We start from the raw sequence: 25,139 nt of genomic DNA, 5'->3' as shown, positions 1-25,139 counted from the left end.
AACCAAGTTTGACGTAGTGTCCGACTTAAACCAAACGATTGAAATCAAAGCGATGAATAGAAGTATCACGCTCATTGTTAAAAAAAGTTGGTAGCTAGAAATGTTACATGTTAAAATGTGATTATATCACATTAGACCATGAAGGAAGGCATATTTCATTCCGGAATTTGACTCTAAGAGACCTGAGTCTAAGCGTTGTTACATACGATAATAGGTCATTAGAATATGACACCTCGATCTATTGTAGCAATCAAATTAACTTGTCCTAAGAAGAAGAAGGTGTCTCTGATAAGGAATGAGCTTGTGACACGAAAGTCATGACTGAAAGTCTAACGAGCAGGTGCAAGACCAAGCACCGCCTGCAATCAAGGAGTCCAAGAGTTAGATACCCGTTCGAAGCAACATAGAAGTTACAGTTACTACCTGATTATTTGATGGTTATCTAAATTTGATGATTGGTGGTTATCTAAATTTGATCAAATTATAAATAATTCAGTTAATCAAATAATTGGTGGTTATCTAAATTTGATCTAATTGAATTTCTTGCAAGACAATTTAAATCAAGTAACTCATATAAATCAAGTTTATCATATAAGGCAATGATTATCCAATTAAATGACAATTATCTTCTATTTTGGCAAGGATAATCACATAATATCAATAAAATTCAGATTTATCAATCAAAAACATTTTTGGTAATTAGCCAAAGCAAAAACAGGTCAAAATCCCAAAGAACCCTCTGCCAGACCCTCTGACTCGTTGAGTCAGCACTGAACTCGTCGAGTAGGCATGAACTCGGTGAGTCCAACCTCCATATTTCAATTTTTCATGATTTTCATCTTGAACGATCATGTTAAGCATCAAATACATTAAACAAACAGCCTAGTCTATGATACCACTGATGGTTTTTGAGCACTACATCAATCAAATGGTGTACATGTGAACCCTAAATCTGTGGATCTAGTTTGTCTAATGAACATGCAATAATCATCCAAAGCTCATAAACCCTAGATCTAGCATACGATAATCGATGTTATCATAATAAAGGGTTTAGATCTTACCTTGATTGTTATGTTGCAATAAGAATCTCAAAACCTTCTTGATCTTGACTTCTGAAAGCTTAGTTCCTCAAATGTTGCACCTCTAATGGAATTATAAACACCACTAGCAACCAGATAACTTAGGAGAGAGAGAATGAGGCACCAAGAACATCTAAGGTTCTCTTAGAAGTATTAGCCACATTTTTAGGAGCCTTATGAGTCTTTATATAGTTGTGTAGGTGGCTAGGGGTTCAGGTGAAACCCTAATTCTCTGCTTAGGCCTTAAGCAACCCATGGAGTCCCTCCAGAAAGCCGTTGGACGATACTCATATGTGCTTCCTATAAATTTCGTCCAATGACCTTTCGATTAGGAATCCATAGCCAAATTTGAAACTATCATATAATTGCAATATTCGTCCTCTTTATTTAATTAATCTCTTTTAGCCACAAATTTAATTCTTAATTAATTCTTGACTAATATTAATTAAACAATATGATTTCTCTTTTAGTATATTATTCATATAAAATATTAATAAATCATAATTAATCCTCTTTCTCCTTAATTCATCCTATCAGTTGTTATGGTGAAGGAAACCCAAAATGACCATGCTCATAATTGGGTCAAGTACATACCAAAATAATTATGGGCTTAGACACCTAATCGAACAACAATTCTACCCGTTAGAGTTTGAATTTCAAATCCTCTACTTCCAATTAATTAAATTATACACTTTACATACATGAAATTAATTCAAATATTTTGCAGGTATAATTTGGAGGCAGTCGTTAGGGCAAATATCCGCAATCCTATATAGGATCCTGGATCTCAAAGATATCTAAGGATTCTTAAACCTATCCAGGATCCCAGATCTTAAAGGAGTCTTAGGATCCCGAACATACATCAGGATCCTGAACATCACCATTATTATTTTCTAACAAGTTTAATGGTTATATTTCTAGTTTATTTCTCATATGTGCAGGATAACATGAAAGGTGAAAGAAAAACCACAACTTGATTTCCCTTTTGTAGACACAATTGGTGACACATGACGTAAATAAGTGCATCTAAGAGATACTAATATGACTACATAATCTAGTCAATATTCATAAATCATTACGACCCAATAGTTATTAACTCCTAATATAAACAAACATAACAAAACTCAACTACTTCTGATAACAAAACAAACTTCTGATGAATCTCATTCAAAACACGTCCAGACTTCGGCAAGTAATTGAATATTGAACTTTGGGCAAACGTTACTTTAAGGTTCAAAAGATATCCTATATGAATATGCATAAATAATTTTTTTTATATGCATATAACTTATATGCATATGCATATATGTTATATGCGAATGCATATATGTTATATGCGAATGCATATGAATATTTTTCTTACGCATATAATTTATGTGCAACTACATTTAAATTTAGCACAAAATTTTACATATGCATTGGGTATGCATAAATGATTTTTTTTTTCAAAATTTCTTTTTAGAATGTCTTAGATGCGGGAAATGATAGTTTTTTTTGTGTGTGGGTATATATATATATATATATATATATATATATATATATATATATATATATATATATATATATATATATATATATATATAAAAGTTTAATAAGAAACTATTTTAAATAATAAAAACAAAAAACCAATCTCATCGATACACATTTATTGTGATTATTACATCAAATTATTATGTGGAATTTATGAAATTGATATATTCATTTATTAGTACATTTATTGTGATTATTACATCAAATTATTATGTGGAATTTATTGAAATAAAAAAAATCCATAAAATGATATGTGGAAACAAAATTAATTCAAAATAACCATAAACTGATATTTAGCAAATTGAATGAAAGTATGACATATGGCAAAAAAACCTTCACTTATTAGACTAGATAACCAAAATTTATGTTATTATTTATTTTTTCTTAATTTTAATGGTTAATCTCTTATGGAACATCTAAAAAAGCTTATGATTTAATATTTAAGTATTTTCGATTTTTATTCGATAAAAAATTTATCCGAAAATTAAAAAATCAAAAAAGAGTTCTTTTTTTTTTTTTGGATATGATATTATGTATGTGCCCCTTGCTTCAAAATGTGTGTGAATATATATATATATATATATATATATATATATATATATATATATATATATATATATATATATATATATATATATATATATATATATATATATATATATATATTTGCCATTGATCATTTCTCTCTCTTTCTTTCTCTCTCTCTCTCTCTCTATCAAAACGTTATCATGTATGTATATGAATATATGTATTCATACGTATATAATATATTATTTAATCCATAAGTGATCCAAGGGGTATCATGTGTAGCCCGAAATACCCCTCAAATAATTTTTAGTAATGTAATTTGTTTACAAAAATTTTGTTTTATGTAGTGTGTGTGTGTATATATATATATATATATATATATATATATATATATATATATATATAGTTAGGTTCATGTGAAACGCCTTAATTTTGTGAGACCGTGAGATGCATTTTTTTTATATTTTTTATATTTTTTATATTTTTTTAGTTAATTCAAGTTCCGAAAATAATATTTAAAACAAGATTTTTTTTTATTTTTCCATTTATTTTGCATTTTAAAAATATTTTTAGAATATATATAGTGTAATATTCTATTTACAATATTTTACGTATTTTTAAAAAAAAAAGATTTTTTTTAATTTTTTTTAAATTTTTTTAGTTAATTCAAGTTCCGAAAATAATATTTAGAAAAAGAATTTTTAGATTTTTCCATTTATTTTGCATTTTAAAATTATTTTTTAGAATATATCAGTGTAATATTCTATTTAGAACATTTCAAATATCTTTTTTTAAAAAAAAATTATTTTTTTAAAATTTTTTTATTGTTTTTAATTAATTCAAGTTCCGAAAATAATATTTAAAAAAAGAATTTTTGGATTTTTCCATTTATTTTGCATTTTAAAATTATTTTTTAGATTTGATCTCACGATCTCACAAAATTAGAATGGTCTCAATTGAACCTGAGCCTATATATATATATATATATATATATATATATATATATATATATATATATATATATATATATATATATATATATATATATATACCTTTGAAGTTATAAAAACTAACAAACAACTAATCTATTGGTTAAGATATTGGCTTGTTGAAACAAAGTTTTCAGGATCATTTCTTGTCCCTTACAATCATTTGTTTAAATTTCTTTTATTTTTCCAGCTATTTTGTTCTTTTGTTTTCGTAGCTATTTTATCAGACGTTAGCAAACACATGTAAGCTCAATTATTTTCATCTATTATATAAACTTGTTATTTTCATGCTTCATTTGTTATTTTCATCTATTATATAAACTTGTTATTTTCATGCTTCATTTGATATGTACTTTGAATCCCACATCCATTCAAGTATAAAAAGATAATTCAACTTCATATTTATATAACAAGGATTGAAATTAGCAATTGATTTGATTAAGGTTTGGGTTTAAAACCAAAATCAAACTCATGTACAAACTGAAAAATGAAACATTGAACCTATGGGTTTGGGTTTGGTTTGCTTTGGTTTTAGAAGTTCAAAACTGAGGCTATCGGTTTTGGGTTCGATTTTAAGTCAAAACTAATCCAACCCGCTTTATGATCAGTCGTTGTGGTGATATCCTGAGAAAAATATTGAAATACCGTTTTACTTTAAGCTTGACTCTATCAGTGATTTAATCACATAAAAATATATTAGAGACAAGTTCGTTATATCAGGTTAGTATTTCCTCTAATAATTATCTACACGTCGACTTTAATTTTTTTAATTAGTATATTCGGCTATGAGCATAGATATTTAAAGTTGAAAAGTATAAAACGCAAACGGTTGTCATTAAATTGGTATCGGGTAGAAAGTGCTGAGTTGAAGGGACCAATTAAGGCAATGTCTAAATGTCACAGTACCATATTGTATTTAATGCAAATAATTGTACCATCTTTTTTCTGTAAGTCACAGGCAGAGTCTAGTTATGAGGTGAGAGAAGATGCACATGCAATGTACACAAAAACCACCACCAGACTTACAGCATAAGGAAACAAAGCTCTCTCTAATCACAGTCTGACAAATGTAACAACTAAAACACATTTATAAAAAGTAAGGGTAGCAAGTGTAAAAAGCCAAATACTTAGGGGTGTGGTTATGAATAGTTAATGTCCTGATAATAAGCTTCCCATTTAAAGGGAAGGCATTTCTAGCCCTTACCTAATCCTACCATATTTAGGTTCCAAGATTTATGAGAAAGAGAGAGAGAGAGAGAGAGGCGAGGGACCATCTGGTTAGCCATGTGACACATGTGTAATGTAATTAAATTTCTATCACACACTCAAAAATTTAAAAATGAAACAATATTAAAAACTATTTGTTGATTATATTAATGTTTATTAACATGTTGGTTGGAGAAACATACGTGTTGACTAGAGTAATGTTCTTATATTAATTATCGATTTCACGTCGAATGTTTTTTTTTCTTATATCTGTTTGTGGTTGTAGCAAACAACTTTTATATTTCTCTTTGACCCAAGGGGATGGTTTTATTTAATATTATAACCGAGTCTTTCTTAATTTGTTTATGCATGTATATCATTTCTAATAGGTATTTATGTACGTATATATGCTGGTCCACTCGCGCATTATGTTTGAATGACAATAAAAGAACATTATCTATTAAAATACCTTGCAAATAGTAGTGACAACTAGAAAATAAAGCTTAGCATACATAGATACAAAGAGTTGGACCTACGGAGGCAAACATGTGATTTGCATGTTGTTGAAGTATGCAAATTAGTGCAGCGACATTTGTGTTTCGGGTAGAGAGCAATGACATGGCTCTAAGTCTAATCATTTAAATAGTAAGGTCTAAAAAGTGTTGATTTTTTACAAATGATTTTTTTTTACAAATGATTAATATTATAAAATTATAATCACTAATACACTGTTAGTTTTCTAGGTAATTTATCTTTTGATTATATTTAATATGTCAACATATATACTTTTGGGGTTTCCTTCATAATATTGATAAAGATTTTAATCGTTATATTGATATAAAATATTCCTTTATTTCTATCGTAAATATAAATATAACAAAATTTGTTAAAAAACCAATAATTTTTAACCATCAAAATTCAGGGATTATATGGCTGTTGTGTACATAAGCTTATATATAGAACCTTTCAAACTATATAGTTTTAATCAATATATTTCCAAACTATTCATGATATCTCATTTGGTATTATTTCTTAATCACATTACTTACTAAACCGATCAAATTTATGTTCTTTTTTTCTATTATGTCTAAAAAATTAAAACGTTGAAAATCATGATCATTTAATCAACTCTATTAAATTGTAAATGAAAACTAATAGAATTAAAGATAAAAGAAGAATATGCAATAACTCAATCAAGTTTTTCAAAAAATTATTGGATATAGTTGTTTAATTGAAGGCAAAATGTTTGAGTATATTCGTTAAAATATATTGATTTTTTAGTTTCTCTATAAATTTCACGAATTCTTTACAATAAAAAATATATATAATTGATCTTTTACATTCTATAATTTAACTCGATTCAATGGTAGTATATTAAAACAAAATTAAGAGAAAATAAGATTTGATTTGTTTGGTTTAAAATTACGTCGTTTAGAAGATTCTATATAGCTAAGATTAGGTGTGTATATATATATATATATATATATATATATATATATATATATATATATATATATATATATATAACTTCACGAATAGTCATTATGGTTTGAGGTAATTTGCATGTTTGGTCTCTAACTTATTTTTTTTTAACTAGGCAGGTTCCTACTGTTTGTTTTTGTTACGCATTTGGTCCATACTGTTTGTTTTTATTACATTCTTGTTTGATATCTTACCTAAAAAGACTATTATTCAAATAAAAAAAATTATTAAGTAGGTAACGTATTGTGGGGGTTGTGTTGGGGTGTGTTTATTTATATAAATTAAAAAATTAAGGGAAGAATATTCTTTTTAGGTAAGTCAATGACCAAATGCGTAATAAAAACAAACAGTAGGGACTTTTCGAGTTAAAAAAATAAGTTAAGGACCAAACATGCAAATTACCCTAAACTATAGGGACCATTCATGTAATTTACTCATATATATATATATATATATATATATATATATATATATATATATATATATATATATATATATATATATATATATATATATATATATATAGGAGACCATTCACTTGAGATTAAAAAATGTAGAGATTTTCAGATTCAACCTCAGTCGCGTATTTTTTATTTGATGCTCAAATGCTCCCGCGTACCCACAACAATAGTGTATGCCTAATCATAAATGATTATATGGCAAAGAGGTATAATCATATAATATTATACATGTTTACTCGTATATGTCTAATCATAAATGATTATACATATGTGTGTTCACAGATTGATTAATCATAAATGATTATGACCAAGGTTCTAAATAACATAAGGTGTGACTTAGCGGTAATGTCAAGCCTCAAGTTTTTCCGAGCCTTGGTGAGTCATGTTGTTTGTAAGGCGTGAATTAAGGCGGTAATTTTGGATATATAATTCATATTTTTATATGTATTTTCAACTATTATTTTTTTTTATACACATATATGAGTCAATGCGACGTTTCGATAAAGCTTAGCGGCTCTTACAAGCCTTGGAGCCATGGCGAGCTTTTTAGAACGTTAATTATGACATATGGTAATATAAAATGTGGTGGTAACAGAGGTGGCGGTAGTACAAATATCGTAGGTGATAGTGGTGGGGTCGGTTGGTGTTAGTGGTGCTGATAATGGTGGTGGTGGTGACGGTTATGGTGGTGGGGATAGTGGCAGAGGAGAAAGAAATGGGCGGCATTGTATAATCATTTACGATTATACCAGGTTTGCTGTACCGGTACGCAAGAGGCTTATAGCGGCAGATATGAAATACGTGGCTGAGGTTGAATCTCAAGATCTTTTATTTATTTTTAATCTCAACGGAACACACACACACACACACACACACATATATATATATATATATATACACACACACACACACACTTGAGGGTGAGGTTTTGCCTAATGTGGCATCCGATATAATACAATTATCGGATTAAAATACATTTTACTTGTGTAATTGGAATATTTTCCTAATTAATGTCATGTCATTTATCAACCTATTGATTCTTTATTTTAAATTTCAAATTTAAAATTTTCACTCTAATTAAATTATATTAATAACATTAAAATAACATTAATACATATTATAATGTAATATAATTTCAATTATTTATTTATATCAAACGATTATAATTTTATATAACTAAATAAATATCTATTATTTAACAATTTATTTAAAGTAAATTATTAATAAATATCAATTTTTACTAAGAAAGTTTAATTAATTTTGTAATCGTGGTTCCCACGGTCATAAAGTAATATATATATATATATATATATATATATATATATATATATATATATATATATATATATATATATATATATATATATAGATACACACACAGAGACACACACACACTTGAGGTTAAGGTTTTGCCTACTTTGGCATCCGATATGATATAATTACTAGGTGTGAGACCCGTGTAATACACGGGTTTTTTTAAAAAAAATTAATATATTTTGTTAAACATTACATGTTTTGTAGTATTAATTTAACATAAAGACAAAAAATATATAAACAATAAATTAACTATTTAGAAGTATAAATAAATAAAAAAACGTACGTATTTATAAAATGATGATGACAATAATGTTATAAACATTTAACATTGATTAAATAAAAATTGCTAAATATAAAAAACAAAATGATGAATAAGTAGGTAAGATAATAAAAACAAACATCGAAATAATGAGACTTATTTTTATGAATTACAAATTTCCAAAGACTTCTTTGAATACAACATTAGATATCTTATTGGTAAGTTTACCATCTTTATCTAATATTAATATTTTTAATCCATCTTTACTCTTCACTCTCGACAATGCAACATACAACTGGCCATGAGTAAATACTGGTTGTCTAAAAAACAACCCCACCTTCGATAGTGATTGTCCTTGACTTTTATTTATTGTCATCGCAAAACATACAGCCAATGGGAATTGTCGTCTTTGAAATATGAAAGGAATCCTTTTATCCGAAGGCGTCAAAGACATTCTTGGAATAAACGTACGGTTTCCGATATTACTTCCAGATATTATATCAGCTTCTATAACACGTTTGCCCAATGCAATAACCCGTAGCCTTGTTCCATTGCACAATCCAGATTTTTGATCAATATTTCTTAGTAACATAACTGGAACACCGACTTTTAATACCAACTTATGAATTGGCATACCTGAAGGTCTAAGACCATTTAGAACATCAGGGGAGTATAAAGTTTCATCGATGTTATCATGAACAAAATCTGCATGTGAAAGACTATCTGAACTTAAATACTCCTGTTGTGCTCCTGGAAATAATTTTAACAAACGCTCGTTAATCTCTTGAACGACTTCATTTTTCGGTGCAAGGATTGCTCTTTCTTGAAAATAAATCGGATTGTTGGCATTTTCAACGATAGAAGGATAGACAAATTCAATTAATGAACCAATAGGATCAGTAGAATCAACAATGAGAAGATCATCAGGAATATCAATAGTTGTCTCTCCATCATTTAAACCACCAACCTTTCCTTCTCCTATATCCAAAATCCATTTTGCAAAAGTTGTCGTTTCTTGAATATTGGATGCGAGAACACTTAACCTCATGTTTTTTGTCAATGTTAACACTTTGCAATTTGACCAAATGTAAGAGGAACATAATGAAGCATTAACAATCTCTTGCCTGCTTCCGTTAGGAATAACAGGTAGAATTTGTCTAAAATCTCCTCCAAAAACAATTGTTTTTCCTCCAAACGGCAACTTTGAGTTGGTACGAAGATCACAAGTGAATACATCTTTCATAGAACGATCCAAGGCTTCAAATGCATGCTTATGAATCATAGGTGCCTCGTCCCATATAATTAATGATGTTTTTTTTAACAATTCGGCTACATCACTGTCTTTCCCAAAAGAACAAAAAGAATCCTCTGTAAGATTTAGAGGAATTATAAAGCGTGAGTGTGCTGTTCTACCTCCTGTTAGTAACAACGAAGCAATACCACTTGAAGCAACATTTAGGACGATATCACCTTTAGATCTTAAAGATGCAGATAAAGTCTTCCAAAGGAAAGTTTTACCAGTACCTCCATAGCCATAAACAAAAAACACTCCTCCTTTTTTCTGTTTAACAGCTGTCATGATTTTATCAAAAATTGAGCGTTGTTCAATTGTTAATGACTCAAGTAGCTGATGAGATTCTTTTTGTAGAATCGTTATATCAAAATCTAACTCCTCAGTAATTAAACGATTGTTTGTAGAAGATACCAAATCATGATCAGGGTAAGGCATCCCAACAAAATCTCTTAGGCTTGAACTATTTTGGAGTAGAATTTTTTCAATCTCATATAGCGTCAAGTTTTTAATCTGATCATCATTAAGTGATAAACCTGTACAATAGTAAAGTTAATTTAAAAATAATTGTATAATTATTCATATGAAAAATATATAAATAACGTGTGTAATGTAAATAATGGAAAAAATAATAATACCTGGAGTCTTTAATCTTATTCGTTGATTGTAGAGAATTCCATCAGATAAGTATTGCCAAGTATTTTCCCAAACATAATATGGTCTAGACAAACTATTAGACTTTAGCATAGTTGCAAATAGAAACCGTAAATAATAACCAGATCCTGAGTGACTTGCTTCCTCGATGGCATCAATATATTCTCTATCATCTTCTAAAAGTCCAAGCGCATAACATGCATCTCTAAAAGTAGGACAGACTTGTCCATTAACGTTGCGAATATCTTCAAATGATTTCGGCCCTTTGACTTTATTTAAAAGAATTCTCAAGAAATATGCGTCACCCAAATTAGGCGAGACTGTGTGAATTCTTCCAATAGAAAACCGTTGTTTTCTTGGCTCCCAACAACGATCTTCCTGTTTCCATACAAATTTTGTAGGAAACTCAACATAAGAAAGTTTTCGTGCATCAGCATTATGTTCATTACAGCTCATCCAAGATAAGAACATCGAAGAAGAAACCGATTGTTTATTGACGACATCTTCAATATCATCGTCTGCTCCATATACAATATTTTGTTTTCCAGGAAGATGGAATGGAAGCCTTACAACAGAAGGATATCTGTAATGAACATCAAATGCAAATATACGCCATGAAGCTTCACATGCAGACAAATACCTACAATCATAGTAGTTTTGTATTTCATCAACAGAAACATCACCATTATCATCTCCGTTGTTTTGAACAACTGCAACAGTAGCCCGATCAGGACCCTTGTTAATATATTTAAACAAATATTTGATGGAAGCCGCTTGATTGCACCACTCAACATTAATGTGAGCCTGATATCTTTTCAAAAGGGCTTTATGATATGGAACGACACTTCTGTTGTCTAACCTAACACCAGACTTTTCAACAAAAGATCCATCATTACGTCTCCTATATATAGGATAACCATCAGAATCGACTGAGGTATTTTCTAAGAATGACTTTGGGAAATTTTTTGAACACTTTTTGTCAATCATGCATGGGCATTTAGGATTATCAGAACCACATGGACCATGCATCATAAACTCACTAACAAGTGCATACAATTCTGGATCATTTTCTTTGTTTGGAATTTCAGCCGAAATAACTCGATCAATATGTTCAACAGTTGGGAGTTTGTAATCAGAATGCATGAATAAACATATATGTGCATGAGGCAGACCGCGCTTTTGAAACTCCACAGTATAAACAACTGTAAATTATTAAAATAAATATAATATTATAATATAATAAAAAACATAATGATAAAAAAGTATTGTTGCATTATAAGGTACCTGCTTGGACCCGACCCAATAACGCTTTTTTCTTTAAGTCTTTAATCAAAGAATTCAACTTGATTTTGAATAATCTGGAAAGGATATCGGGCCTATCTTCAGGATTAAGTGTGGTGTCAGCAAGAAACCTTTTAATTTCAGGCCACTTTGGATTGCATGTTACGGTTATGAAAAAATCTGGGTATCCAAACCACTTACAAAGCGACATGGCATCTAAATAGTTTTGCATCATGTAGCGTGCACCACCCGTAAATGAAGAAGGCAAGATAACACGTTTTTCGATGTTGGAAATATCAGTACGACCATCACTTTGTACGTTTCGTAATGTTTCATACGATTCACATCTAAGAACTTTTTGCTGATTACGTATGTAATATAGTCTCTCAGTTTCAATCATCGTATAAGCATCAACCAAAAATTGTTGAAAAAGCCTTCGTGAATTAAGAATTAATGAAAAAACATTAACTCTGTCTTGAATTCTATAAGAAAAGAATTCTCTCATTGTACAGTTACGACGTTTGCTATTCGTTGAATCATCAAAATCTCTGTGAGGGATGTCAACTCTATATCCATCATCCCCATATGGAAATAGTAGTGGATACTGAAGAGCAAGGTACGAAGGATGTAATTCGTTTATACGTTGTAGACTTCCTGATTTAGTTTTTACGATGATATCTCTGTTATCAATTGCATCACCAATATCACCAACAATTAAAGCAGCAACTTCAGAAGCAGAAGGTAAGTTATATGTCCTTCCATCTTGTTGCCTTCTTCCTATAAGACGTAACTTTACATCTATATGAGGATTTTCATCAAAACAATCTCTGACCATTCTATAACACTTAACCAACTCATTCGTTGAATCCAACATGTCCTTCAAAAACTGTATAATTTCGATATCAAAAGAATGAGAAGTTGATGTGCAGCCTTCTTTTTGTGTACTGTTAAGAATAACGGTTATATGTAAAATTTAGCAAGTTAATAATTATATGAAATATATAAAATTAATGGTTTATAAAAAACGTATAAAGAAATACCTGAACGCTTGTTGTCGATTTGAAACTTCATTTTCAGTATCATATATGTATAATTGCGAAAACTTTGGTTTTGATCCATCAATAGGTAAAAGACTTCCCATGCAATGATAATTTTGACCACTAAGTCTAAAAACATATGGAGCATTACCTTTGTTAATTGAAGAATCAACTTTTCCACCCATTGAAGTAAAGGAAAACATCGAATTGAATCGACGGATGTTCTTCATGAAATTTTTTCCTTTTGGATCAACAACACGAAAGAGATTTTCATAATTTTTAGGCGGTTCTTTTAGTTGAGGAAGCTCGACCTTTCCATTGCCACAACAAAGGGAAAAAGAAGTTTTCTTTCCAGAAGCATTGCCTTTACGTGCTTCATCCCTCCATAACTATGCATGACACATCGTACACACAAAAGTCTGATCACCATGGTCCAAGTAATCTGTTTAATAAAAATGTATGATAAAGTTTGAACTAAATTAATGTTTAGATGAGTAATAGTTTATAAAGAAAGGTGGATGATAAATTTAAATTAAATGTTACCTTTTGTGGCACCTGAAGTTAAAGTTAGTTTATGGATTTGTTGATCACGAAACTCTTCTTCTGACGTTAGGTCGAAAATGGGTATGTGAGTAGTATTTAGAAACTTCCTTTTTTTATTTATATTTTTGCACAATAAATTGTTGGAATAGTCTCGAGTGATTGAAGATGAAGTCATAGGTCTCATGTCACGACACAAGACTGAACATTCTCCGTTGACTAAAAATAAAAGTATGATATTTAGTATTAAATTTATAAAGTAAATTGATAAAAATGAAAAAATAAAAATGCATACATATTATAATAATATGTATACCATATATAGTAAGAAACAATATGCTGGATAAAAGCGTAGTTATACCATTGGTAATGTTGGACAACGGAGTTCTTGTAGTAAAATTAGAAGCGTCTTCAAAACGTTCTTGATGACGACCATTATTACCTATAATTGTAATATATGTTAATATAAATATGTATTAATTATGGAATAATAAAGAAACACATATAAGAACATAATATTTATTAAAATATTTATAATAACTATAGATGGATAAAATAAAAGAAGTAAGATGATATATATGATATACCGATTGGCATGGTGGATATGTGATTGGATTTTCTTTTATCCAAATAATTTTTCCTTTCTTTTCGTTTGTCTTTGGCGTTGTGTGATAATGGAGTATCGATATAGATATTGGAAGTAGATTGAACACGTGTTTGTTGATATCCATATGAAGAAGTTGTGGTGACATTTTCATTGTTACCACCATGATATGCCAACTTGTTTGATGATGGTGTTTGAATGTTGGTAGTTATATTAGAAATGACTGTAAAAAAATAAAGAATATGTAAGTTACAGTACACATAACATTTATTTTAAGATAAGATAAATAAGAAAAATATAAAAAAATAAATGTAATCATATAATTACACCTACTATATAAGGGATTTATGAAATACCAATGTTAAAAAAATTGAAATAAATTTTGACCGTGCTAGGTATTAGGTGTGAAATTATAACAATATCTTAATGAAATATAAATTGTAATGTATAGAAGAGTATACGTAAAAGACAATAGGATTTCAGAATTTGGGGAATGTGTATAAAATAAAATATGTTTAAAATGCAATAAAAACCGGTGTCATAGGAATAAAAAGACATACCAGACGGCGTTGTGGATAAATGATTGGATCTTTTCTTATCCAAATATAATTTTTTAAGTTTTCTGTTCTCTTTGGCAGCAACAGACAATGGATTCTTAATATTAAAAGTTGAAGTAGATTGGAAATTTGTATGTTGATATGCATATGATATATTTGGATTGACATTATCATTATCGATGCGAACATATGTAGAATTGGTTGAACGGGGTGAATGTTGTTGAGGAATACCTACAATGTATATATAATATTAAGAATGTGTTATTACATGATGTGATAGTTATGTGATATAATACATCATAAGATATAAAATAATATTTGCACAACATAAGTCAAATATAAAACATGATTGAAAATAAAAGTAAATTGGGTTATATATAAAAAATTACCAATTGACGTGGTGGACATAAGATTGGATCTTCTATTTTCCAAATATAATTTTCTATGACTTCGTTTATCTTTATGCTCATTTGAATTCATATCGTCTGTGTAGCTTAAGAACAAAAAGCAATTTATGTAATAAAAAATTATATTGACCATAATATTCAACAAAAAGATAGAAATAGAAAGATAGTTATACAGATTGATAATGAGATCGAGAAAGATAGAAAAACTTTACTAATAATAATCGACAAAGCACAAATTAGGCAAGGGCAAAGACGATAGAGGGATTGATGAGCACTCCGGTGGTAGCAACGCTGTTAACCGGTGACAATTTTAGTAATTTCACGACCCTGTTGGTGACAACGGCGATATTAGGATTCAAAGTCACATGTGTCTTAATTGAATGACGTATAAAAATAAACGACTTATAAAATTTTAGTGATGTAATCGGGCTGTCAATAATGAACTAAATGCAACTATAACATAACAATGATAAAAAAAATTAATATATTATAATAAATTGGTTGCAAGCAAGTACTCGTAATTATCACCCAACTTTAATTGCGAAATAAACCAACCCAACATCATATACAAACTAAATAAATAAAATATTTATATTTTATTTCCGTGTATAAATTATTTATTGAAAGTATTTTACTGCAATTGATAATAGGCTTTTTGACCAATAGATTACAATTGCTTTATTTTATAAGGAATACATTAAATGATTAAATACTAAAACAGAGAGAAAATGAGAGTGTGAGAATAACACCTGTAAATAAAAGACACGGTAGGAGGAAGCCGTCTCCGATTCAATGAAATGGAAGAACTGGTGAGGTGTAGCAGAAGTGTACTAAAGTGCAGGATGATGTTGAGCACCGAGGTGGTGCCGACAAACTAATCGGAGCGGAGATGGGTTCAGCAACAACATCGTTGACGAAAACAATAGGTATTTTTTGTTTAATTAGGGTTTCATCTTTTTTCTTCGAGATTAGCTTCTCAAATTTTCTGATCATCGATTATTGTTAAGTTTAGGGCTTAATATTTTATGAAGTATTGCGTAAATAGAAAGTAAAATACAACATTATTTTGGGTTTATTTGTAGAGATTTAGTTTCTAAAAATCACGAATTGGTTTTGATTTTTTCAGTTAATATTCATGAGATTGTGATGCATAGTTGTATGATTCGCTTTTTATTAATGATAAAATTATAAATGGAGGGTCCATAAAGTTAGCAAGATATGTGGGATGGTGCTAATTCGTCGGTATGGCTAAATTTATTTGGGTTAAAGGGCTTTGTTCTAGGGTTTGTGAGTAATAATGTCGATTTAGTTATGTGTATAACAATTATACTGATAAGTTATAGACAATGGTAACCAACTTTGTCGATTTAGGTATGTATTTATGCCATGTTGAATAAATTTCCACATACGATTACTTCCATGTGTATTTGGAGTACCTTGCTACAAGGGCATAAATGTCCACACAGATAAAGCAGCATCAACTGCACCCCTTCCTTGCTACAACTTTGGAGTACCTAGCTACAACTTTGGGGTCCCGCAAACAGCTGGAGATTGCAGAATTTGATGAGTGATTGTTGATAATTCCAAAGGTTTTTATTAGTATTATTAAAATTTGAAAAATATATAATTAAATTTTGTATGAATGGTGATAATTTTATTTTTTGATAATGCTCAGGATCTTGTTGTGAATGCTGTAAAGGATGCGACTGATTTGGTGGCTAAGTAGCATGCATATCACCACAGTGCACAAACTAAGAAAATTCATCAATTTTATAATGTACAATATGAAAAAAATTTGTAAAGAAGAAATTCTATTATGTACAATATGAAAATAGTCTGTAAATTTAATTAATATGGTGTAATGGAATTATTATTTTGTAAAATAAAGTTGTAATTTAGTTGGGTATTGTTTTGTAGTTTTCTTTTGTTATGTTGGAAAAAAAAAGGGCCGCATAAAGCCTTGAACTAAGACACACTGTACGTTTGAATTCGTAATATTAAGAATTTTGCAGTTTATATATGCAATATTATATGAGTTATTTTGTAGATTATTAGGTCAAAATTATGTGACATAATTTTTATAATTTGATGGCAGAGAAAAAACCAAAACAAAAAGGTATTTATACACGGAAATTCAACATTCTTTCTCCCTCATTTGCATACCGTAAATTTAATAAAATACCGTTGTGAAGATTTGCCAAAGACAATAAGGACAGTTCTGTTAATAAAGCTAATAAAAGGGAAATTACGTAAAATTGTATAGGATGACACTGTGATTTATTAAAAATATTAAATTTATAGCTTACATATAATATGACATAATTAGGAAATTAGATGCTATAGTATACATATAAATTTAATAAAATGATAGATATTTAAATATGAGTTTTGATTCTGAAAGCATCAAAGTAATGTGTAGGCTGCTATTAAATGAAAGTAGGTTGTTATAAACGCAATTTTTTATAATAAAAGGGTAATTAGGTAAATTTCAAATTCCATTAATGTAGTTACATTTCCCTTTCACATACAATATCATATGCAGGTTTAAAATGGACATTTATGCCCTTGATTCCATTTTTCACAGATTTTATACAAATTTATTTAAAAAAAGGTCATAAATGGAAAGAATCATGAAGTCAATACCGTTGTAGATATTTTCATTGCCAAAATGAGAACACCTCAACATACAAAAGGATTCAAATAGTAGAGTTATATAATCAGGGACAAATGCAGCAAAAAGATAAAAAAAATATATATAAACTTTGCATTGATTCAATAATAAACTGCTTTGCAAAATAAGGTAATCATTAAACAAAAATGGATCAAACCATATATTGTTATGAACAAACACAAAGAAAACAATACTGCTGTTTAGTAGAAGCTACCACAAGGAAATATCCAAAACCCAATTCCGTTATTCAATTAAAAAAGTAAAAGATAACACAAATGAGTATTCATAGTTTACCAAACACAAAATTTAGAAATCCAAAATAATATGCAAGTAAAAGAAGGAAATATAAAAAAAAATATCTTAGAAGAAAGCAATGATACATATAAATTTAATAAAATGATAGATATTTAAATATGAGTTTTGATTCTGAAAGCATCAAAGTAATGTGTAGGCTGGTATTAAATGAAAGTAGGTTGCTATAAACGCAATTTTTTATAATAAAAGGGTAATTAGGTAAATTTTAGTTTCCATTAATGTAGTTACATTTCCCTTTCACATACAATATCATATACAGGTCTAAAATGGACATTTATGCCGTTGATTCCATTTTTCACATATTTTATACAAATTTATTTAGAAAAAGGTCATAAATGGAAAGAATCATGAAGTCAATACCGTTGTAGATATTTTCATTGCCAAAATGAGAACACCTCAACATACAAAAGGATTCAAATAGTAGAGTTATATAATCAGGGACAAATGCAGCAAAAAGATAAAAAATATATATAAACTTTGCATCGATTCAATAATAAACTGCTTTGCAAAATAAGGTAATCATTAAACCAAAATGGATCAAACCATATATTGTTATGAACAAACACAAAGAAAACAATACTGCTGTTTAGTAGAAGCTATAACAATTTCATCCAAAACCCAATTCCGTTATTCAATTAAAAAAGTAAAAGATAACACAAATGAGTATTCATAGTTTACCAAGCAAAAAATTTAGAAATCCAAAATAATATGCAAGTAAAAGAAGGAAATATAAAAAAAAATATCTTAGAAGAAAGCAATGATTAGCAAAGAACGATTGTTATTTAGGATCATTTTTCCACCTTAGGAATCAACAATTTGGTTGTTATTCCAGCTTTGTCATTGTCAACACGGGATGCATTAGGTTTTGTTGCAGATTCATAAACATCATCATCAAGATCATAAATATCTACGAGTTTACGTTTGACACTTGTAGGTGGAGAATTGAGGTTGTTGGTGGCGGTTACTGATGATGGACTTGTACTATTACCAGATGGAATATTTGACACAGGAGTATTATCATCAGTGTGGGAATTAACATCCTAAAATTAAAAAGAGAAAATAAGATAAATTATTAATGAAAATGATGATATATATATATATATATATATATATATATATATATATATATATATATATATATATATATATATATATATATATATATATATATATATATATATAACATAAAAGTGTTGATTACCTTACAACCCACTGTGTCTTGAGATGCAAATTCTGAGCCAACTGCATTAACATAATCATTATCCATATCCTATAATATTACGGGTAAAAAAAAATTGCTACATTAAGGATTCTATGAAATATTATGTAGTAAAGTAATCAAATTATGGTGTATTTTTACCTGTTCAATGATATTCTTTTTCTCAATGTTTTCCAAAGCAACAATAATGTCGAAATTATCTGTTATCTTGGAAATGTTGTAATAAAGACCAAATTTTGAGGAATTCAAAGTCTTGACAACGATCTTAAAAGCCAATTTTTTATTGAGCATGGCGTTCAACTCATTTGGAAAGTCACTTGGGTTGTCGAACTAAAAAAATTAGTAGTAAACAATATGAATTAAATAAATGTTTTAAAAACAACATTAATTTAGCAATATGGTATTGATTATAAAATACATATACCCTTTCATATTTTGATATTAATTCAGCAGCAGATATTTTCAGAAGGTTTCTTACTTCACGATCAAACATTGTAAGACTGACCACTCTAACTAAACCTTGAACTCGAACTTTGATCATGTAACTTAAAAAGAACATATATAAACATAAATATGTAACATTAAAAATAAATTTAAAATCATTGAATTAGAATATATTAAGTTTTTATTTGTTACATACCTTGGTTCAGCAATAACATCTTTGCCTTTGCAATCTTTTTTTGGACAAAACATCATCTTTTTCTCTTCAAAGCGGTCCAAGTCATTGACCGCCTCATTTGGAACATCCATTAAAATAACCTTTGACTTGCATTTTGTACACGCATTATAGTACCAAGTCCGCATATCTTCAAACATCTTTATTGTTCCAAGAATTACCGCACAATTTCCCTATGATAGTAGGTGTATATGGGGTTGATTAATATTATAGTATTGGATTAATTAAATTAACAGGGGATGAATTATGTACCTCATTCAATTCGTGAATAGTCGATATTTTGTAAAAGGAGTTCTTTTGAAGAAAATCATCATGTAGTGAATACATGATTGATGATCCCGATGCACGTGAGACCGAAGAACACGAAGAGGTTTTTCTTGCTTGTAAACTATTTTTTTAGAATTATAATAAATATTATATATCATAAATAAGAGTTAATAAAATATTGAGTTGAAATGACAAATCATTTGGAAAATTCATGAAACCTTTTTTTGAAAGCAGTTATCTCGACAATGTTGTCCTCAATAAAAAGCTTTGTAGCTAAGTAGGTGTTGTTGACATATGGACGCTCTGAAATGGATATTTTAATTTTTGTATGAATGTTAACAATTTCATAAAACCAAGATTTTGATAATAGAAATATTACAAATTAGTATCATGGTAATACGTACCTCGGATTTTCTTGAATTTAGCAAGTTGAATAATCATTACAAAATGACCATGATGCTTTGAAACATATGCAACAATTTCATCTGCATAACGTCCCCATAGAGTAACAAAAACTTCATGTCCTCTGTAAAAAGAAATAAAATTAAAAAACAAAGCATCATTACAATATTAAATATATTTATAAAGAATGAAACTCACTCTAAATCCTCCATTTTTAGTGTGATTTTCTGCTCCTGTTTGTCCTTTGGAGGTTCCAATGGAAAACATTGGAAAACGTTTCCTATAATATTTATATTATATAAAATGAAAAGTGTAAGGACGTATCTGTTATTGTGTAAAAATTAAAGTTAGATAAGTTAATCCATTAGCAAAGGCATTTTAGGAATACACTAACCAAATGACAAATTGGCTTGGATCGAATTAGAATGAAGTTGTTTGAAATCAATGAAAGCAAAGGAATTCCGGGGGCCACAAAAGTCTTTGCATTTAATAATCTTAGTGCTATACTGGAAATAGAGTTTATGTGGACCATCAACAAACTTTATAACACCATTATTTAACCCTATTGTGGGTTTTTGAATGTAGTAATCACCGTATTCTTCCAAATTATTTCCTTGTAGGTATGAAAATGGTTTATCCACATTACATTCAATTTTGGCGCCCTATAAATAGATGAAAAAAAATATAATAATAAGTTATAGTATACATAAAAATAATTATAACTTAACATGTATAAAGTAATAATATTAAAACAAAAAACTAAAAAAATCCATAATACCCTTTCGTCCATCAATATCATTCCAATCATACGAATCTGTTTCCACAGACGAATGATTCGAACCTTGATCGTGTAGTCATCTTGTGCAAGTGTCAAGTCACTGATCATGGTAACGTTGGTGTTTTCCATTACGCTGTAAACCAAATGTAGTAACGAAGATAAGTTGTTATATAATAGAGAACTACTATAAATAATTGATAAAAATAATTTTAAAAAGCATGATGACTTATGATTATTCATAGTTTACCAAGGACAAGAAGGACAGTTCTGTTAACAAAGCTAATAAAAGGGTAATTACGTAAAATTGTATAGGATGACAGTGTGACTTTTTAAAATTAGTAAATTTATAGCTTACATATAAAATGACATAATTAGGAAATAAGATGCTATAGTATACATATAAATCTAATAAAATGGTAGATATGTAAATATCTGTTTTCTTTTGTTATGTTGGAAAAAAAAGGGCCACATAAAGCCTTGAACTAACACACACTGTACGTCTAAATTCGTAATATTAAGAATTTTGCAGTTTTTATATGCAACATTGTATGAGTTATTTTGACTTTTATTAGTTTCCATTAATGTAGTTACATTTCCCTTTCACATACAATATCATATGCAGGTCTAAAATGGACATTTATGCCCTTTCACATACAATATCATATAAACGAAGGTCCAAGGTGGCAGGACTTAGGGCCTGTTTTTCTCAATAGAATGGTCATAATAGAGATTATTGTTTTGTAGGCCCATATAACATTGACCTACATCTTTTGTGTAATGCCATATGTGATATAGTTTTTATAATTTGATGGAAGAGAAAAAACCAAAACAAAAAGGTATTTATACACGAAAATTCAACATTCTTTCTCCCTCATTTGCATACCGTAAATTTAATAAAATACCGTTGTGAAGATTTGCCAAAGACAATAAGGACAGTTCTGTTAATAAAGCTAATAAAAGGGAAATTACGTAAAATTGTAAAGGATGATACTGTGACTTATTAAAAATATTAAATTTATAGCTTACATATAATATGACATAATAAAAGGGTAATTAGGTAAATTTTAGTTTCCATTAATGTAGTTACATTTCCCTTTCAACATACAATATCATATGCAGGTCTAAAATGGACATTTATGCCCTTGATATTGTCTTTCACAGATTTTATACAAATTTATTTACAAAAAGGTCATAAATGGAAAGAATCATGAAGTCAATACCGTTGTACATATAAATCTAATAAAATGGTAGATATGTAAATATCTGTTTTGATTCTTAAAGCATGAAAATAATGTAAATATCAGTTTATTTTTTTCACGAGACTGTTTTTCTTCAAAAGATGTAGTAACCTCTACAGATGTAGTAAAGTGAACCATTCCTAGTTTAAGGGATACTGCAATTCTGCATATCATATATGCTTTTTAAAAAACCTCTTATCTGTTTGGATTCAATTATTGCCAGAAAAACATATATCCAACTGAAACTCTAAAATTAAAGCTTATAATATCTCTCAAGAAATTTAACTTTGATCATCTGTATTAATTTAGCATCTATATAAACTTGAACTAAAGCATTTGAAATTTTTTGAAAAATGGAAAAAGGAACAAAGAATATGTTAGAATCTTCAACAAATTACTCTATGAAAAGATTGATCAATTTCGAACAGATAATATAATTTGTTATCCGAACTTAACAGTACCCATTATTAATGTTGATAAAAAAAGTAGAGAAACAAAAAAATAATAACAATACTTAAGATAGGATCTTAAACAGATAAGTTTTTAACTTCGACAAAGGATCTAAATCCCATCCACTTTCAAAGATTCAAACAAAAAAATAAAAAAAAATGCAGGAAAAAGATAAAAATATATATATATATATATATATATATATATATATATATATATATATATATACACAAAATTTGCATTGATTCAACAATAAACTGCTTTGCAAACTAAGTTAATCATTAAACCATAATGATTTGCCAATGTTGTAAACATGTTTCTGTAGTCGATTTTGATAATGAAAAACTAAATGTTTGAAGAAAAACCATATGAATTCGAATTCAGCAAGTAAAAGTAAAATAAAAAAAAAATCTTTGAGACATTTTATCAAACAGCTTATATGCAGTGAAACATGAGTAAATATTTAGTACATAAATCTCTACAATTCGATATTATCATGGAAAGGAGAAGTTTAAAACATGAAATCTTCAAATATTCAAATAAAAAAGAATCAAATCATAATCCACAGAACACTAATTGTACCGATAATTAAATTTGCTAACCTGATGAAGATATTGTCGATAATGAACTGTGATGATGAACGTGGTGATGCTATAAATCTTCAATCTCTCAATAAAAGTCGACATATGAAGGAGATTGTAGCTGTATATATTTTTCAAAATCGAATTTGGAAAGGATATGAATATGAAGAATAGAATGAATTGAAATTTGTTAAGTTTCTGCAATTAAAAATCAATTTGGATGGTGATTTCCGAGAATTATGTATGTAATTTAGGAAGAGATATTTGGATTTAATGTGTTTTTTGACAAAACCGTGAGGGATATTCATGTTTCCTTTTTATTTGTATATAAGAAGATGCAGTGATGGTATACGTATTTTTAGTAGTATTAATTTATGATATTTTTAATTTAATAGAATAGCTAAAAATCCACAATTTGCCAAGTGGAAATAAACTTAATTGAAAAAATTATCAAAATGCCATGTGTCATATTGAATGAGAAGGTGACACATGGCAGAAAACCTTTATTTATTAAGGGAGATCCGATTGAAATACATTTTACTTGTGTAATGGGAACCTAGAAAAAATTTTAGTGACATAATGAATACAATAATACGGAATTAATCGAATGACCAATCTTCTCAATTTTGAAGTCCGAACCCTTCTCTTCATGTAACTAGGTGTGCCAGTTGGCGCAATATGAAATTGAGTTGTCTTTTGAAATCAACCATTGAATGTTTTAATGCCAAACTTAATGAATAGAAATCTAGAACATTATCATTTCCGGGTTCGAATGACCTTGGTCCAATCAGTACATAGAAGTTTGCGTCCATATCACTTTTCCATATTTATATCTCCCAAAAAAATCATTGAGATGTTGCAAATTGTTAGATGAAAATTCATTAGGGGAGGGCATGTAGATAAAAAGAAAGAGAAATTAAATATCCTCTTATATCTTAGTTCTACTTATAATGATGACAAGTGGATTAAATGATTATTAATTTCATTAAATGTCTAATTAAATGTGACATATGTCAACATTTGATATAGTAGGATGATAAGTAGGCATAAACTGTAGGAGGATATTTAATTTCTCAAAAAGAAAATACGATGGGTTGTTCGCAAAAAGTGACATTACAAATGTCTCGGTGGCTTTGGAATCTTTCCTTCGCACCTGTAATTTAGTTTTGCATTCTAAATGATTGTGGAGGATTAAAATATATTCTAATGGCTTATTGTCTAAAGTATACGGGCGATCCACAATCATTACAGGCCCGACAATTACGTCATGGGAAAAAAACAATCAAAGGGGTGTCGTTAAATATGTTAAAGATATTTGAA

General features: G+C 28.7%; 1 protein-coding gene across 1 annotated transcript; it reads right to left on the bottom strand.

Annotated features, from left to right (window-relative positions):
• Positions 1 to 9,020: 9,020 nt before the first annotated feature.
• LOC145040326 (uncharacterized) lies at positions 9,021 to 21,679 on the bottom strand. The gene is made up of 22 exons (XM_078988267.1): positions 21,551 to 21,679; positions 21,167 to 21,434; positions 20,971 to 21,052; positions 20,775 to 20,896; positions 20,589 to 20,673; positions 20,356 to 20,491; positions 20,068 to 20,276; positions 19,852 to 19,972; positions 19,569 to 19,757; positions 19,410 to 19,478; positions 19,009 to 19,248; positions 18,752 to 18,804; positions 15,205 to 15,308; positions 14,819 to 15,046; positions 14,242 to 14,481; positions 14,016 to 14,096; positions 13,658 to 13,873; positions 13,528 to 13,556; positions 13,118 to 13,425; positions 12,081 to 13,021; positions 10,781 to 11,998; positions 9,021 to 10,678 (listed from the first exon to the last, which is right to left on the bottom strand). The coding sequence occupies exons 1-22, from the start codon at positions 21,677 to 21,679 to the stop codon at positions 9,021 to 9,023; spliced, it is 6,726 nt and encodes a 2,241-aa protein (XP_078844393.1).
• Between the last annotated feature and the right edge of the window lie 3,460 nt (positions 21,680 to 25,139).

This window comes from Lactuca saligna, chromosome 4 (assembly GCF_052625555.1).
Source record: "Lactuca saligna cultivar CGN05327 chromosome 4, ASM5262555v1, whole genome shotgun sequence".
Classification (NCBI taxonomy): Eukaryota; Viridiplantae; Streptophyta; class Magnoliopsida; order Asterales; family Asteraceae; genus Lactuca; species Lactuca saligna.
The sequence above is the reverse complement of the archived record's forward strand: the minus strand, read 5'-3'. Positions and strand labels throughout refer to the sequence as shown.